Source organism: Salvelinus fontinalis, chromosome 5, assembly GCF_029448725.1.
Source record: "Salvelinus fontinalis isolate EN_2023a chromosome 5, ASM2944872v1, whole genome shotgun sequence".
NCBI classification, from domain to species: domain Eukaryota; kingdom Metazoa; phylum Chordata; class Actinopteri; order Salmoniformes; family Salmonidae; genus Salvelinus; species Salvelinus fontinalis.
In genome coordinates, this window is record NC_074669.1 from 14,207,875 (window position 1) to 14,223,426 (window position 15,552).

At 46.6% G+C, this 15,552-nt stretch overlaps 1 protein-coding gene across 1 annotated transcript in view; it reads right to left on the minus strand.

Moving 5' to 3' along the window:
- LOC129854844 (protein unc-13 homolog A-like) overlaps window positions 1–15,552 on the minus strand; it is a 104,344-nt gene that overhangs the window by 69,630 nt on the left and 19,162 nt on the right. The window contains exons 2-5 of the mRNA XM_055921977.1: window positions 14,833–14,862; window positions 14,633–14,732; window positions 4,042–4,159; window positions 86–209 (exon numbers count right to left, since the gene is read on the minus strand). Coding sequence (XP_055777952.1) covers window positions 86–209; window positions 4,042–4,159; window positions 14,633–14,732; window positions 14,833–14,862 — 372 coding nt within the window. The remainder of the gene's footprint in view (window positions 1–85; window positions 210–4,041; window positions 4,160–14,632; window positions 14,733–14,832; window positions 14,863–15,552) is intronic.

The following is a 15,552-nucleotide window of genomic DNA, read 5'->3' on the forward strand; positions in this document are numbered from 1 at the left end:
AGGTAATAATAAGGAGATAGGGTTATAGTTCACTTTCAAGGCACATTAGAGAGCACATTTGACATGAGTGAGAGTGTCATCTGACCTAATGGCAGTTCAAATCGGCTGTCCAGCAGCACGCAGTGGAAGGTGGGGTCTTTGGTGCCTGTGATCTCATTCTCAGCCATGATGACCTGGGAGTCTAGGGTCAGCCACTGCCCCGGCCCCTCCTACCACGCACACACACACACACGGACTGTTACTGTACAGGGCTAGGATGATGCTAAAAATAGCCCTAGCTAAAGTCTTTTGGAGGCGGGGGAGATACATCCTGTAACAACATTTTCCCCTGGTGGCACTGGTGCCACTAACTTTTTCAGTTGGTGGCACCAGCCCATGATTTGGTGGCTCCCCGCAGCGTCACACAATAGAATACACTTGAACCATCATCTTATAAAGTAATTATAAATTCATTCACAATGCTTTATTAAGAAGTGTCATAGACCACTGAGAAGATATTCAATAAATAAGTTGTTAAATCTAACATGTATACGCAGGAACTATTTTGATAGGCAACCTTATCCAGTGGTTGCCATGAATTCTGGGTTGACAATTAGGCTTTTCATTTACTGTCATAATAGGTCTCCATAATTTTCATATTTTTTGTTCAATAGGGATGAATTTGCCTTCACCTTTACGTGAATGGCTGACAGCCATGGGATATCAGGCTGTATACCACAGGTATGACAAAACATTTTTTTTTACTGCTCTAAAACCCTCACAAACTTTTACACATGCGCAATTGAGAGCATCCTGTCGGGCTGTATCACCGCCTGGTACGGCAACTGCGCCGCCCTCAGCCGCAGGGCTCTCCAGGAGAGTGGTGCGGTCTGCATAATAGGCCTGCCCTAGGACCATGCCTCAGAACTACCTGGCATGTTGACTCCTTGCTGTCCCCAGTCAACCTGGCCGTGCTGCTGCTCCAGTTTCAGCTGTTCTGCCTGCGGCTATGGAACCCTGACCTGTTCACCGGACGTGCTACCGTGCTACCTGCTGTTTTCAACTCTCTAGAGACAGCAGGAGCGGTAGAGATACTCTTAATCATCGGCTATGAAAAGCCAACTGACATTTACTCCTGAGGTGCTGACTTGCTTCACCCTCGACAACTACTGTGATTATTATTATTTGACCATGCTGGTCATCTATGAACATTTGAACATCTTGGCCATGTTCTGTTATAATCTCCACCTGGCACAGCCAGAAGAGGACTGGCCACCCCTCATAGTCTGGTTCCTCTCTAGGTTTCTTCCTAGGTTTTGGCCTTGCTAGGGAGTTTTTCCTAGCCACCGTGCTTCTACACCTGCTTCTATCAGCCGATGTAAGAAGGGCTTTATCAATAAATTTGATTTGATTTGATACATCACCGGGGGCAAACTACCTGCCCTCCGGGACACCTACACCACCCGATGTCACAGGAAGGGCAAAAAGATAATCAAGGACAACAACCACCCGAGCCACTGCCTGCTCACCCCGCTACCACCCAGAAGGCGAGGTCAGTACAGGTGCAACAAAGCTGGGACTGAAAAATTGCTTCTATCTCAAGGCCATCAGACTGTTAAACAGCCATCAATGACACAGAGAGGCTGCAGCCTATATACAGACTTGAAATCATTGTCCACTCTAACAAATGGATCACTAGTCACTTTGTTAATGCCACTTTAATAATGATGTTTACATATCTTGCATTACTCATCCCATATGTATATACTGTATTTTATACCATCTATTGCATCTTGCCTAGGCTTGCTCATCCATATATTTATATGTACATATTATATTATTCCATCCCTTTACTTAGATTTGTGTGTATTAGGTATTGTCACGATCGTCGTGGTAATCATACTCGGACCAAGGCGCAGCGTACGAAAAGTTCCACATGTTTATTAATTGAAACTCACAAAAACAATAAAGAGCAACGAAATGTGACGTTCTGTAGAGCTCACGGGCATCAACACAAAAACAAGATCCCACAAAAACCAGTGGGGAAATGGCTGCCTAAATATGATCCCCAATCAGAGACAACGATAAACAGCTGCCTCTGATTGGGAACTATACCAGGCCAACATAGGAGTAAATGCACTAGATCACCCACCTTAGTCACACCCCGACCTCACCGAAATAGAGAATAAAAAGGCTCTCTATGGTCAGGGCGTGACAGTACCCCCCCTCAAAGGTGCGGACTCCGGCCGCAAAACCTGACTCAATAGGGGAGGGTCCGGGTGGGCGTCTAGCGTTGGTGGCTGCTCCGGTGTAGGGCGAAGTACCCACTCCGCTCGTGGATTCGCCAGCATCGGTGGCGGCTCTGGTGCGGGACTTTGCCCCCACCCAGACAACGGGTCCGGCCATGGAGCCGGGTAGAACGCTGTGCCCGGACTGGGCATCGGCACAGAGGAGGGCCCCAGCCATGGAGCTGGGTTGTACGCCGCACCCGGACTGGGCACCGGCGCCAAAGAAGACTCCGGCCATGTAGCTGAGTTGACCGCCGTGCCTGGACTGGGCACCGGCGCAGAGCAAGGCTCCTGCCATGGAGCGGGACTGGACGCCGTGCCTGGACTGAAAATTGGCGCAGAGGAAGGCTCCTCCCATGGAGCGAGACTGGATGCCATGCCTGGACTGGACATCGGCGCAGAGGAAGGCTCTTGCCATGGAGCTGGACCGGACGCCGTGCTCGGACTGGGCATCGGCGCAGTGGTAGGCTCCTGCCCTGGAGCTGGAGGTTCCGGACCGTGGACCGTCGCAGGAGGTTCCGGACCGTGGACCGTCTCAGGAGGTTCCGGACCGTGGACCGTCTCAGGAGGTTCCGGACCATGAAACGTCACCGGAAGCTCTGGACTGGGAACCGTCGCCGGAAGCTCTGGACTGGGGCTCGTCGCAGGAAGCCTGGTGCATGGGGCTGGTACTGGTGGTACCGGACTGGCAACACGCACCTCAGGGCGAGCGCGAGGAGCAGGCACAGGACGTACCGGACTGGGGAGGCGCACTGGAGGCCTGATGCGTGGGGCCGGTACAGGTGGCACCGGACTGGTGACACGCACCTCAGGGCCAGTGCGGGGAGCAGGCACAGGACGTACCTGACTGGCAAGGCGCACATGCGAGAGAGTGCGAGGAGCAGGCACAGGACGTACTGAACTGAGGAGGCGCACTGGAGACCTGGTGCGTAGAGCTGGCACAGATGGTGCCAGAACGATGACACACTTCGCACAGCGAGTGCGGGGAGCTGGCACAGGACGTACTGGGCTGTGTGTGCGCACTGGAGACCTGGTGCGTAGAACCGGCACAAGTTGCACCGGAACGGTGACACACACTTCAGGGCGAGTGCGTGGAGAAGACACAGGACGTACCGGACTGGGGAGGCGCACTGGAGGGCAGATGCGTGAAACTGGTGCAGATGACACCGGACTGGTGTCACGCTCCTCAGCAAGCACGAAATCTTTCGTCAAGTTCCTCCTTCGACTCCCTGACGGTCTCTGGCCCATTCCTCGGCTCGGCCGACCACCCCGTGTCCCCCCCCCAAAAAATAAAAAGGCTCTCTATGGTCAGGGCGTGACAGGTATCTGTTGTGGAATTGTTAGATGACTTGTTGATATTGCTGCACTGTCTGAACTAAAAGCACAAGCATTTTGCTACACTCGCAATAACATCTGCTAACCATGCGACCAATACAATTGGATTTGGATTTAAGTAAAGGGTCTTTATACTTATGTAAATGTAATATTTCCGTTTTTAATTTTAATAAATGTGCTAAAATTGTGTGCAAAATGTAAATAAATGGTCACAGTCTGGAGCCCTGCCTTAAACTCCTTTCATTCCTGATATGAATTGTGTTCCACCTTAAACACTTTGAAATGCCGTGACAACAAACAGTATCAGTCTAGTGTTGTGATGTACTTGTGTCTGAGCCTCAGATGTGCTGCTTGTAAAACACCTTGTACACCCAGGAGGGTGAGGTGTGGTGGGGGAGGAGAGGGGGGCGCCAGGGGGGGCATGGTGGGTATACCGTACCTCATCAGACTGGCGGATGTTTTCCAAGGGGATCCACAAGGTGCCCACCATGGTGTCCCAGATTAACCCTTTGTTCCACACCTCCACTGTCAGCCCCAGATCCAGCCTGTTGATCTCACTGCAGAGAGAGAGAGAGAGAGAGAGAGAGAGAGAGAGAGAGAGAGAGAGAGAGAGAGAGAGAGAGAGAGAGAGAGTGAGAGAGGGAGGTTATGAGAAAGAGACGTGATGAGATGAGGAAATGAAATATAACCCGATATAACCCATCTCGAAAATAAATGAATTTTACAGCGCCTTCAGAAAGTATTCACACCCCATAATGTAAAAGTGTAAGTTTTTAGAAATGTTTAGAAATGTATAAAAAATGAAAAGCTGAAATGTCTTGAGTCAATAAATATTCAACCCCTTTGTTATGTCAAGCCTAAATAAGTTCAGAAGTAAAAATGTGCTTAACAAATCACATAATAACTTCCATAGACTCACCCTGTGTGCAATAACAGTGTTTAAAATCATTTTTGAATGACTATCTCATCTCTTTACCACACATCCAACTATCTGTAAGGTCCCTCAGTCAAGCAGTGAATTTCAAACACAGATTCAACCACAAACACCAGGGAGGTTTGACAATGATTCGCAAAGAAGGGCGCCTATTGATAGATGGGAGGAATAAAAGCAGACATTGAATATGCCTTTGTGCATGGTGAAGTTATTAATTACACTTTGGATGGTGTATCAACACACCCAGTCACTACATGTGTCACATTCGTTGAAATGAGCAGAGCAAGATGCAGCGTGCTATGTTTCCATCCTTCATTTTGGAATAGAAAACTTAAAGAACAAAAAGAACAAAATGAACAACCGAAACGTGTAGCTGGTTAGTTCCTGGTGGACTGGGAACTGTCGCCGGAAGCTCTGGACTGTGGAGGCGCACTGGAGGCCTGATGCGTGGGACAGGTGGCACCGGGCTGATCAAATAAAATAAAATCCTTCCTGTTTGGCCCTGTCCTGGGGTATCATCGGATGGGGGGATGGGGCCACAGTTTCTCCTGAACCCTCCTCTCTCAGCTTCCAGTATTTATGCTGCAGTAGTTTATGTGTCGGGGGGCTAGGGTCAGTTTGTTATATCTGTAGTACTTCTCCTGTCTTATCCGGTGTCCTGTGTGAATTTAAGTATGCTCTCTCTAATTCTCTCTTTCTCTCTTTCTTTCTCTCTCTCGGAGGACCTGAGTCCTAGGGCCATGCCTCAGGACTACCTGACATGATGACTCCTTGCTGTCCCCAGTCCACCTGGCCGTGCTGCTGCTCCAGTTTCAACTGTTCTGCCTGCGGCTATGGAACCCTTACCTGTTCACCGGACGTGCTACCTGTCCCAGACCTGCTGTTTTCAACTCTCTAGAGACAGCAGGAGCGGTAGAGATACTCTTAATGATCGGCTATGAAAAGCCAACTGACATTTACTCCTGAGGTGCTGACTTGCTGCACCCTCGGCAACTACTGTGATTATTATTATTTGACCATGCTGGTCATCTATGAACATTTGAACATCTTGGCCATGTTCTGTTATAATCTCCACCTGGCACAGCCAGAAGAGGACTGGCCACCCCTCATAGCCTGGTTCCTCTCTAGGTTTCTTCCTAGGTTTTGGCCTTTCTAGGGAGTTTTTCCTAGCCACCGTGCTTCTACACCTGCATTGCTTGCTGTTTGGGGTTTTAGGCTGGGTTTCTGTACAGGACTTTGAGATCAGCTGATGTAAGAAGGGCTATATAAATAAATTGGATTTGATTTGGCACCGGGCTGATGACACGCACCTCAGGGCGAGTGCGGGGAGGAGGCACAGGACGTACCTGACTGGGAAGGCGCATTTGAGGGAGAGTGCAAGGAGCAGGCACAAGCACAGGACGTACTGGGCTGTGGAGGCGCACTGGAGACCTGGTGCGTAGAGCTGGCACAGATGGTGCCGGAACGATGACACACTCCACACGGTGAGTGCGGTGAGCTAGCACAGGACGTACTGGGCTGTGGAAATGCGCACATAAGACCTGGTGCGTAGAACCAGCCCACATGGTACAGGACAAATGACACGCTCCTCAGGACGAGAATAGGAAGCTGGCACAGGTGGCATCAGACGGCTAACATGCTCCTCAGGACGAATGCCGTGTATACTACGCTAAACCAATAGCTCTCTCGCTTCACTCTCCTCCAATTTGTCCAACAACTCCTCGAAGGTCTCTGACTCTCCCCTCCGTTCACTCTCCTCCAATTTGTCCAATAACTCCTCGGTCTCTGACTCACACCTCAACTTCGCCGACCACCCCGTGTGCCCCCCCAAAAAATATTTTGAGGCTGCTTATTTGGCTTGCGTCGTGGCCGCAAACCCCAGCGTTGTCGCTGTCCTTCCTTCAAAGGGGAAATGGCTGCCTAAATATGATCCCCAATCAGAGACAACGATAAACAGCTGCCTCTGATTGGGAATCATACCAGGCCAACATAGATATATAATTACCTAGATGACCCACCCTAGTCATACCCCGACCTAACCAATATAGAGAATAACAGGCTCTCTATGGTCAGGGCTTGACAGCCTTATTTTAAAATGGATTAACAAAAAAAATCCTCAGCAATCTACACACAATACCCCATAATGACAATGCGAAAACAGTTTTTACATTTTTATTTCTCCCTCCCCCCAAAAATGAGAGAAATACCTTATTTACATACGTTTTCAGACTATGAGACTCGAAATTGAGCTCAGGTGCATACTTTTTCCACTGATCGTCATTGAGATATTTCTACAACTTCAATGGAGTCCACTTGTGGTAAACTCAATTGATTAGACATGATTTGGAAAGGCACACACCTGTATATATGTCAGAGCAAAAACCAAGCCATGAAGTCAAAGGAATTGTCCATAGAGCTCCGAGACACGATTGTGTCGAGGCACAGATCTGGGGAAGGATAACTAAAACATTTCTGCAGCATTGAAGGTCCCTAAGAACACAGTGGCCTCCATAATTCTTAAATGGAAGAAGTTTGGAACCACCAAGACTCTTCCTAAAGCTGGCCGCCCGGCCAAACTGAGCAATCGGGGGAAGAAGGGCCTTGGTCAGGGAGGTGACCAAGAACCCGATGGTAACTCTGGAAGAGCTCTAGAGTTCCTCTGTGGAGATGGGAATACCTTCCAAAAAGACAATCATCTCTGCAGCACTCCACCAATCAGGCCTTTATGGTAGAGTGGCCAGACGGAAACCACACCTCAGTAAAAGGCACATGACAGCCCGCATTGAGTTTGCCGAAAGGCCCCTAAAGACTCTTATACCATGAGAAACAAGATTCTCTGGTCTGTGAACCCAAGCTTGAATTCTTTGGCCTGAATGTCAAGCGTCACTTCTGGAGGAAACCTGGCACTATCCCTACGGTGAAGCATGGTGGTAGCAGCATCATGCTGTGGGGATGTTTTTCAGCAGCAGGAACTGGGAGACTAGTCAAATCAAATCAAACTGTATTTGTCACATGCGCCGAATACAACAAGTGTAGAGCTTACCGTGAAATGCTTACTTACAAGCCCTTAACCAACAGTGCAGTTCAGGGAGAGTTAAGAAAATATTTACAAAAAAACGAAAGTAAAAAATAATAAAAAGTAACACAATACAATAACAAGGCTATATACAGGGGGTACCGGTACAGAGTCAATGTGAGGGGGGTACAGGTTAGTCAAGGTAATTTGTACATGTAGGTAGGGGTGACTGTGCAGAGATAATAAACCACAAGTAGCAGCAGTGTAAAAAGAAAGGGTGGCCATTTGATTAATTCTTCTGTAGTCATTGTTAAGGAGCCTTTTCGTCCTAGACTTGGCGCTCCGGTACCACTTGCCGTGCAGTAGCAGAGAAAACAGTCTATGACTTGGGTGACTGGAGTCTCTGACAATTTTTTGGGCTTTCCTCTTCCTGAATGGCAGGAAGCTTGGCCCCAGTGTTGTACTGGTCCGCACGCACTACCCTCTGAGCAATTGCCATACCAGTCGGTGAAGCAACCTGTCAAGATGCTCTCGATGGTGCAGCTATAGAACTTTTTGAGGATCTGAGGATCCATGCCAAATCTTTTCAGTCTCCTGAGCGGAAAAGGTGTTGTCGTGCCCTTTTCACGACTGTCTTGGTGTGTTTGGACCATGATAGTTCATTGGTGATCTGGACACCAAGGAACTTGAAACTCTCAACCCGCTCCACTACAGCCCCATCAATATTAATGGTGGCCTGTTCGGCCCGCCTTTTCCTGTAGTTCATGATCAGCTTCCTTGACTTGCTCATATTGAGGGAGAGGTTGTTGTCCTACACCACACTGCCAGGTCTCTGACCTCCTCCCTATAGGCCGTCTCATCGTTGTCGCTGATCAGGCCTACCACTGTTGTGTCGTCAGAAAACTTAATGAGTTGTGTTTGGCTGAACAGGGAGTACAGGAGTACACACCCCTGAGGGGCCCCAGTGTTGAGGATCAGCGTGGCAGACGTGTTGTTGCAGGGGGAGGTGTTTAGTCCCAGGGTTCTTAGCTTATTGATGATCTTCGTGTAAACTACGGTGTTGAACGCTGAGCTGTATTCAATGAACAGCATTCTCACACGGTGTTCCTTTTGTCCAGGTGGGAAAGGGCAGTGTGTAGTGCGATGGAGATTGCGTCATCTGTGGATCTGTTGGGGCGGTGTGCAAATTGGAGTGGGTCTAGGGTATCCAGCAGGATGCTGTTGATGTGAGCCATGGCCAGCCATTCAAAGCACTTCATGGCTACCGACGTGAGTGCTATGGGGGGGTAATCATCTAGGCAGGTTACCTTCGCTTCCTTGGGCACAGCGACTATGGTGGTCTGCTTGAAACATGTAGCTATTACAGATTCGGTCAGGGAGTGGTTGAAAATGTCATTGAAGACACTTGCCAGTTGGTCCACACATGCTTTGAGTACACGTCCTGGTAATCTGGCCCCGTGGCTTTGTGAATGTTGACCTGTTTAAAAGTCTTGCTCACATTGGCTACCGAGAGCGTTATCACACAGTCGTCCAGAACAGCTGGTGCTCTCGTGCATGCTTCAGTGTTGCTTGCCTCGAAGCGAGCATAAAAGGCATTTAGCTCGTCTGGTAGGCTCACACCACTGGGTAGCTTGCATCTGGAGTGTCAGAGCCAGTGTAGTAGGATTCATTCTTAATCCTGTATTGACTCTTTGCTTGTTTGATTGTTCATCTGAGGGCATAGCGGGATTTCTTATAAGTGTCCAGATTAATGTCCCACACCTTGAAAGTGGAAGCTCTATCCTTTAGCTCGATGCGGATATTGCCTGTAATCCATGGCTTCTGGTTGGGATATGTACGTATGGTCACTGTGGGGACGACGTCGTCGATGCACTTATTGATGAAGCCGATGACTAAGGTGGTATACTCCTCAATGCCATTGGATGAATCCCGGAACATATTCCAGTCTGTGCAAGCAAAACAGTCCTGTAGCATAGCATCTGTGTCATCTGACCTCTTCCATATTGAGCGAGTCACTGGTACTTCCTGCTTTAGTTTTTGCTTGTAAGCAGGAATCAGGAGAATAGAATTATGGTCAGATTTGCCAAATGGAGGTCAGGGGAGAGCTTTTTATGCATCTCTGTGTGTGGAGTAAAGGTGGTCTAGAGTTTTTTCCTCTGGTTGCACATGTGATGCTGGTAGAAATTAGGTCAAACCGATTTAAGTCCCCGGCCACTAGGAGCGCCGCTTCTGGATGAGCATTTTCTTGTTCGCTTATGTCCTTATAGAGTTGGTTGAGTGCGGTCTTAGTGCCAGCATCGGTTTGTGGTGGTAAATAGACGGCTACGAATAATATAGATTAGAACTCTCTTGGTAGATAGTGTGGGCTACAGCTTATCATAAGCAATACCTCGAGATTTCGAGTAATACCTCGAGACTTCTTTAATATTAGACATCGCGCACCAGCTGTTATTGACAAATAGACATACAACCCCACCCCTCGTTTTACCAGATGTAGCTTTTCTGTTCAGCCGGGGCATGGAAAATCCCACCAACTCTATATTATCCATGTCGTCATTCAGCCACGACTTGGTGAAACATAAGATATTACAGTTTTTAATGTCCCGTTGGTAGGATAATCTTGATCATAGGTCATCGATTTTACATTGGCCAATAGAACAGATGGCAGTGGTAGTTTACTCGCTCGCCTACGAATTCTCAGAAGGCAGCCCGACCTCCGCCCCCTTTTCTTCACGCAAATGACAGTGATTTTGGCCTGTTCCCGGGAAAGCAGTATATCCTTCGCGTCGGACTCATTAAAGGAAAAACTGTCTTCCAGTTCAAGGTGAGTAATCGCTGTTCTGATGTCCAGAAGTTATTTTCGGTCATAAGAGACGGTAGCAGCAACATTATGTACAAAATAAATAAAAAATAAGTTACAAACAACGTAAAAAAATTGCAAAATAGCACAATTGGTTAGGAACACGTAAAACGTCAGCCATCCTCTCCGGCGCCATTTACACATTTTCATAGTCAGGAAAGATGAATGGAGCAAAGTAGAGAGATCCTTGATGAAAGCTGCTCCAGAGCACTCAGGACCTCAGACTGGGGCAAAGGTTCACCTTTCTACAGGACTATGACCCTAAGCATACAGCCAAGACAATGCAGAAGTGGCTTCGAGACAAGTCTCTGAATGTCCTTGAGTGGGTCAGCCAGAGCTCGGACTTGAACCCAATCAAACATCTCTGGAGAGACCTGAAAATAGCTGTGCAGCAACGCTCCCCATCCAACCTGACAGAGCTTGAGAGGATCTTCAGAGAAGAATGGGAGAAACTCCCCAAATACAGGTGTGCCATGCTTGTAGCATCATACCTAAGAAGACTCAAAGCTTTAATCACTGCCAAAGGTGCTTCAACAAAGTACTGAGTAAAGGGTCTGAATACTTATGTAAATGTGATATTTCAGTTTTTCTTGTATATTTAAATTAGCAAAAATTTATAAAATCCAGTTTTTACTTTTTTATTATGGGGTATTGCGTGTAGATTGATGAGAGAAAGAAAATGTAATCAATTTTAGAATAAGGCAGTAACCTACCAAATTGTGGAAAATACTTTCCAAAAGGCACTGTACATACATATACATACATACATACATGCATAAATAAATAACATATACAGAAAAATGAAACATAAGGCATTTGAACCCAGTCTGGCACAAATAGAAGATTAGTGTGGGAGACAAGCCTATACAAGCTAAATATTTTTATAATTTAATTATAGGTAGCCCTTTTTCTTTTATTCCAGGCTTTATCTAAATATTCTGCAAATGGAAATGCACATTGGACAAAAAAACTTTTCAGTTTCTCCTCATCGCTCAGCCCCATAATGCCAGGGTATATCTGGTGTGCTTTCTGGAATAAGAGCAAGCGTATATCGTGGTAGAAAGCGCAAAAGAGGATAAAATTAGTTTAATTCTCTATTTCTTTGAGATACAGGCATCCTTCCTAACTCAGTTGCCAGAGAGGAAGGAAATCGCTCAGGGATTTTACCATGTCAATGGTGACATTGAAACAGTTACAGAGTTTTATGGCTGTGATAGGAGAAAACTGAGGATGGATCAACAACATTGTAGTTACTCCACAAGAGTAACATAAATGACAGAGTGAACAGAAGGAATCCTGTACAGAACATGCATCCTGTTTGCAATAAGGCGTTAAAGTAAAACTGCAAAAAAATTGGAAAATAAATTAACTTTATGTCCTGAATAGTGTTGCAGATTGAATCGGAGGCCACGTGACCACTTAGGGGACGCACAGCCCACTCACAGCGGTGGGAGAGCAGGAGATCCCAGCTCAATGCACTATACGTGAACGGCTCCGAGTTAACTCAAATAAAGAAGTATTTATGTTTTAAAGAACAGATATTTTCTTTAGTATTTCTTAGACAAGAAGATACACCAAATACAAAGCATTATGTTTGGGGCAAATCCAATACAACACATATTTTCAAGCATGGTGGTTATGCTTGACTATGGAGTGGTGCCAGGAAAATAACCTCTCCTTCAACATCAACAAAACAAAAGAGCTTTAAAATGTTTGTCTAGCAATGATCAACAACCAACTTGACAGAGCTTGAAGAATTAAAAAAATAATAATGTGCAAATATTGTACAATAAAGGTGTGCAAATGTAAAGGACGTTGCACTGGTTGCTTAGCGAGTACATCTTCTGCTAGCAAGGCAGAGTACACCTCTGCCTTGCTAGCACACATTACCGCCCTCCTGAAGTGTCTTAACAGTTGGCGCCGCGCAAAAAGCTAGCTATTCACTGGAGCAAGTGGGGACACTTCAGGCTGAGGAGTAAGTTTCACACATCCCCATGTGCTACACAAACCTATTAGACTTACCCAGAAATACTCAAATCAAATTGTATTGGTCACATACACATATTTAGCAGATGTTATTGCAGGTGTAGCGAAATGCTTGTGTTCCTAGCTCCAACAGTGCAGTAATATCTAACAATTCATAACAATACACGCAAATCTAAAAGTAAAATAATGGAATTAAGAAATATATAAATATTAGGACGAGCAATGTTGGAGTGGCATTGACTAAAATACAGTAGAATAGTGTCTTTTTGGCCTTCCTGTGACATCGGGTGCTGTAGGTGTCCTGGAGGGCAGGCAGTGTGCCTGCAGTGATGCGTTGGGCAGACCGCACCACCCTCTGGAGAGCCCTGCGGTTGCGGGCGGTGCAGTTGCCATACCAGGCGGTGATACAGCCCAACAGGATGCTCTCAATTGTGCATCTGTAAATGTTTGTGAGGGTCTTAGTTGCCAAGCCAAATTTCTTCAGCCTCCTGAGGTTGAAGAGGCGCTGTTGCGCCTTCTTCACCACACTGTCTGTGTGGGTGGACCATTTCAGATCGTCAGTGATGTGTACGCCGAAAAGTGATGTCTACGCTGAGGAACTTGAAGCTTTCCACCTTCTCCACTGCGGTCCTGTCAATGTGGATAGAAGTGTGCTCCCTCTGCTTTTTCCGGAAGTCCACTATCAGCTCCTTCATTTTGTAGACGTTGAGGGAGAGGTTATTTTCCTGGCACCACTCCGCCAGGTCCCTCAAGTATTGAGATAAACTTTTGTTATTGACCAAATACTTATTTTCCACCATAATTTGCAAATTAATTAATTAAAAATCCTACAATGTGATTTTCTGGATTTCTTTTCTCATTTTGTCTGTCATAGTTGAGGTGTACCTATGATGAAAATTACAGGCCTCTCTCATCTTTTTAAGTGGGAGAACTTGCACAATTGGTGGCTGACTAAATACTTTTTTGCCCCACTGTGTATGCACTCTGAGCATCTTCAGTATCCACACAGCTAGATTCAGGATGCATCTCAAACAGCACGCTGTTTCCTACATAGCACACAACTTTTGACCAGAGCCCTGTCGGCCCTGGTCAAAAGCAGTGCCCTATATAGGGATAGGGTGCCATTTAGGATGCACTTTCACTCTACGCTCAACAGCAAGTCAGCCTCTCAAGTGAACCAAATCCTAATCCTAAACACCTGCTTTAATATGAAAACAGATATTTATCTTGAGAGACCAGAAAGTAATCTCACAAACAGCTGACGTTGGCACTGCATTAAGGGCTCCGAGAAAGAGAAAGAACTTAAAGGGGAGAGAGAGGGGGGACGGAGGGGTGTTGACGTTTAGCAGCTTTAGGAATCTAAGAAATGCAGGAGAGAGATAGTGATTATCATCTATTATTCACTCTTCTGCTGTTTCAGGGCAACATCCTGCTCCTATTATCAGTTAAGAAATACTTCCGAAAAATAACTTGGACTTAATAATTTCCCTTGACTGTGAGAGTGGCTCTGTGGGGCACCTTAGACGTCACTACTTAAAACATTTATTCAGGAGTCCCTGCAATCCGTGTTACACAACATGTGTGCTCTCTGGTGTTAACACATTAGTGTAACTGCCTGCCTGGCTGGCTGACTGACTGACTGGATGGCGGGCCAGGGCAGCCTTGGGAAGCTCAACAGTAGCATATCTTGCATCTGAGATCAGGCCTCCAGAACCTTCTAGGGTACCGTCTCATCGCTGAGAGAGCACTGAGGACCCAGGGCAGCTCAATGTGTAAACTAGTAAGTATTTCCTATGAGTGAGTGAGTGAGTGAGTGAGTGAGTGAGTGAGTGAGTGAGTGAGTGAGTGAGAGAGTGAGAGAGAGAGAGAGAGAGAGAGAGAGAGAGAGAGAGAGAGAGAGAGAGAAAATTAAGAGAAAGGAGAGAAGAGGAATAGGAGGAAAAAGGAAGAGGAGAAAAGATAAAGAGGAGTGGGGGGAAGAGAAGGAGTAAGAAAAGGACTTAGGACAAAGAGGGGGAGAGCCAAGGAAGAAGACTGGGAAGATGAGAAGAAAGAAGGGGAAAAGGAAGAAGACTGGGAAGATGAGAAGAAAGAAGGGGAAAAGGAAGAAGACTGGGAAGATGAGAAGAAAGAAGGGGAAAAGGAAGAAGACTGGGAAGATGAGAAGAAAGAAGGGGAAAAGGAAGAAGACTGGGAAGATGAGAAGAAAGAAGGGGAAAAGGAAGAAGACTTACAACATGAAGTCCTGCTCCCAGCATGGCTGGGCACCACGCACAGCGATGGTTGTGCTCTTGACGTTCTGCACTTTCAGCGTCACGTAGGTGTTAAATTTCTCTGCGGAACATCAAGGAATATCAGTCTTATTGTAAAACAAAGCAGTGTTTCTAAGACTTTTAATACTAAATCAAACATGGTCAAACATGTCTTGACTCACCTTGGGCTCCATCGAGTTTGGCTTTCTTCACTGCAAAACAAACAGAGAGAAACAAAGCATGAGCCATACTGTAATGGGTTAAACAAAATGGAGTCAATGGGTCAATCAATCTAGAAATTCAGGTTTCTAAAAACAAACCTACTAATAACCCACACCTCTCTGGACTGAAAAGGTTTTCTGCATAAGACAGCATCACTTTGTGATTTAGATTTGTATTTATTCTTTTTTTATGTATTTTTTATTTAACTATTCAAGTCAGTTAAGAACAAATTCTTATTTACAATGACGGCCTACCCTGGCCAAACCCTAACCCGGACGACGCTGGGCCAATTGTGCGCCGCCCTATGGGACTCCCAATCACGGCCGGTTGTAATACAGCCTGAAATCGAACGAGGGTCTGTAGTGACGCCTCTAGCACTGAGATGCAGTGCCTTAGACCGCTGCGCCACTCGGGAGCCCAATATGCAAATCATCACATGTGGGGTTTGTGAGTGATTGACAAGACCCTGGCATTTCATAGGAGGAGAAGTAGAATGCACTCCCTCTGATGGCAGAATGCCTGGATCTCAATATCAAAGCCTGCCTTAGTCAACAGATGTGGAAGGCTCTCAGCATTATGCTCAGGCGAGAGTGGTTCAGAGAGGTGCGTGCGTGCGTGCACCAGTGAGGTAGTGTTCTATTTTTTTAGGTGAGGGAGGGCAAAACTGTTTTGTAAATGAC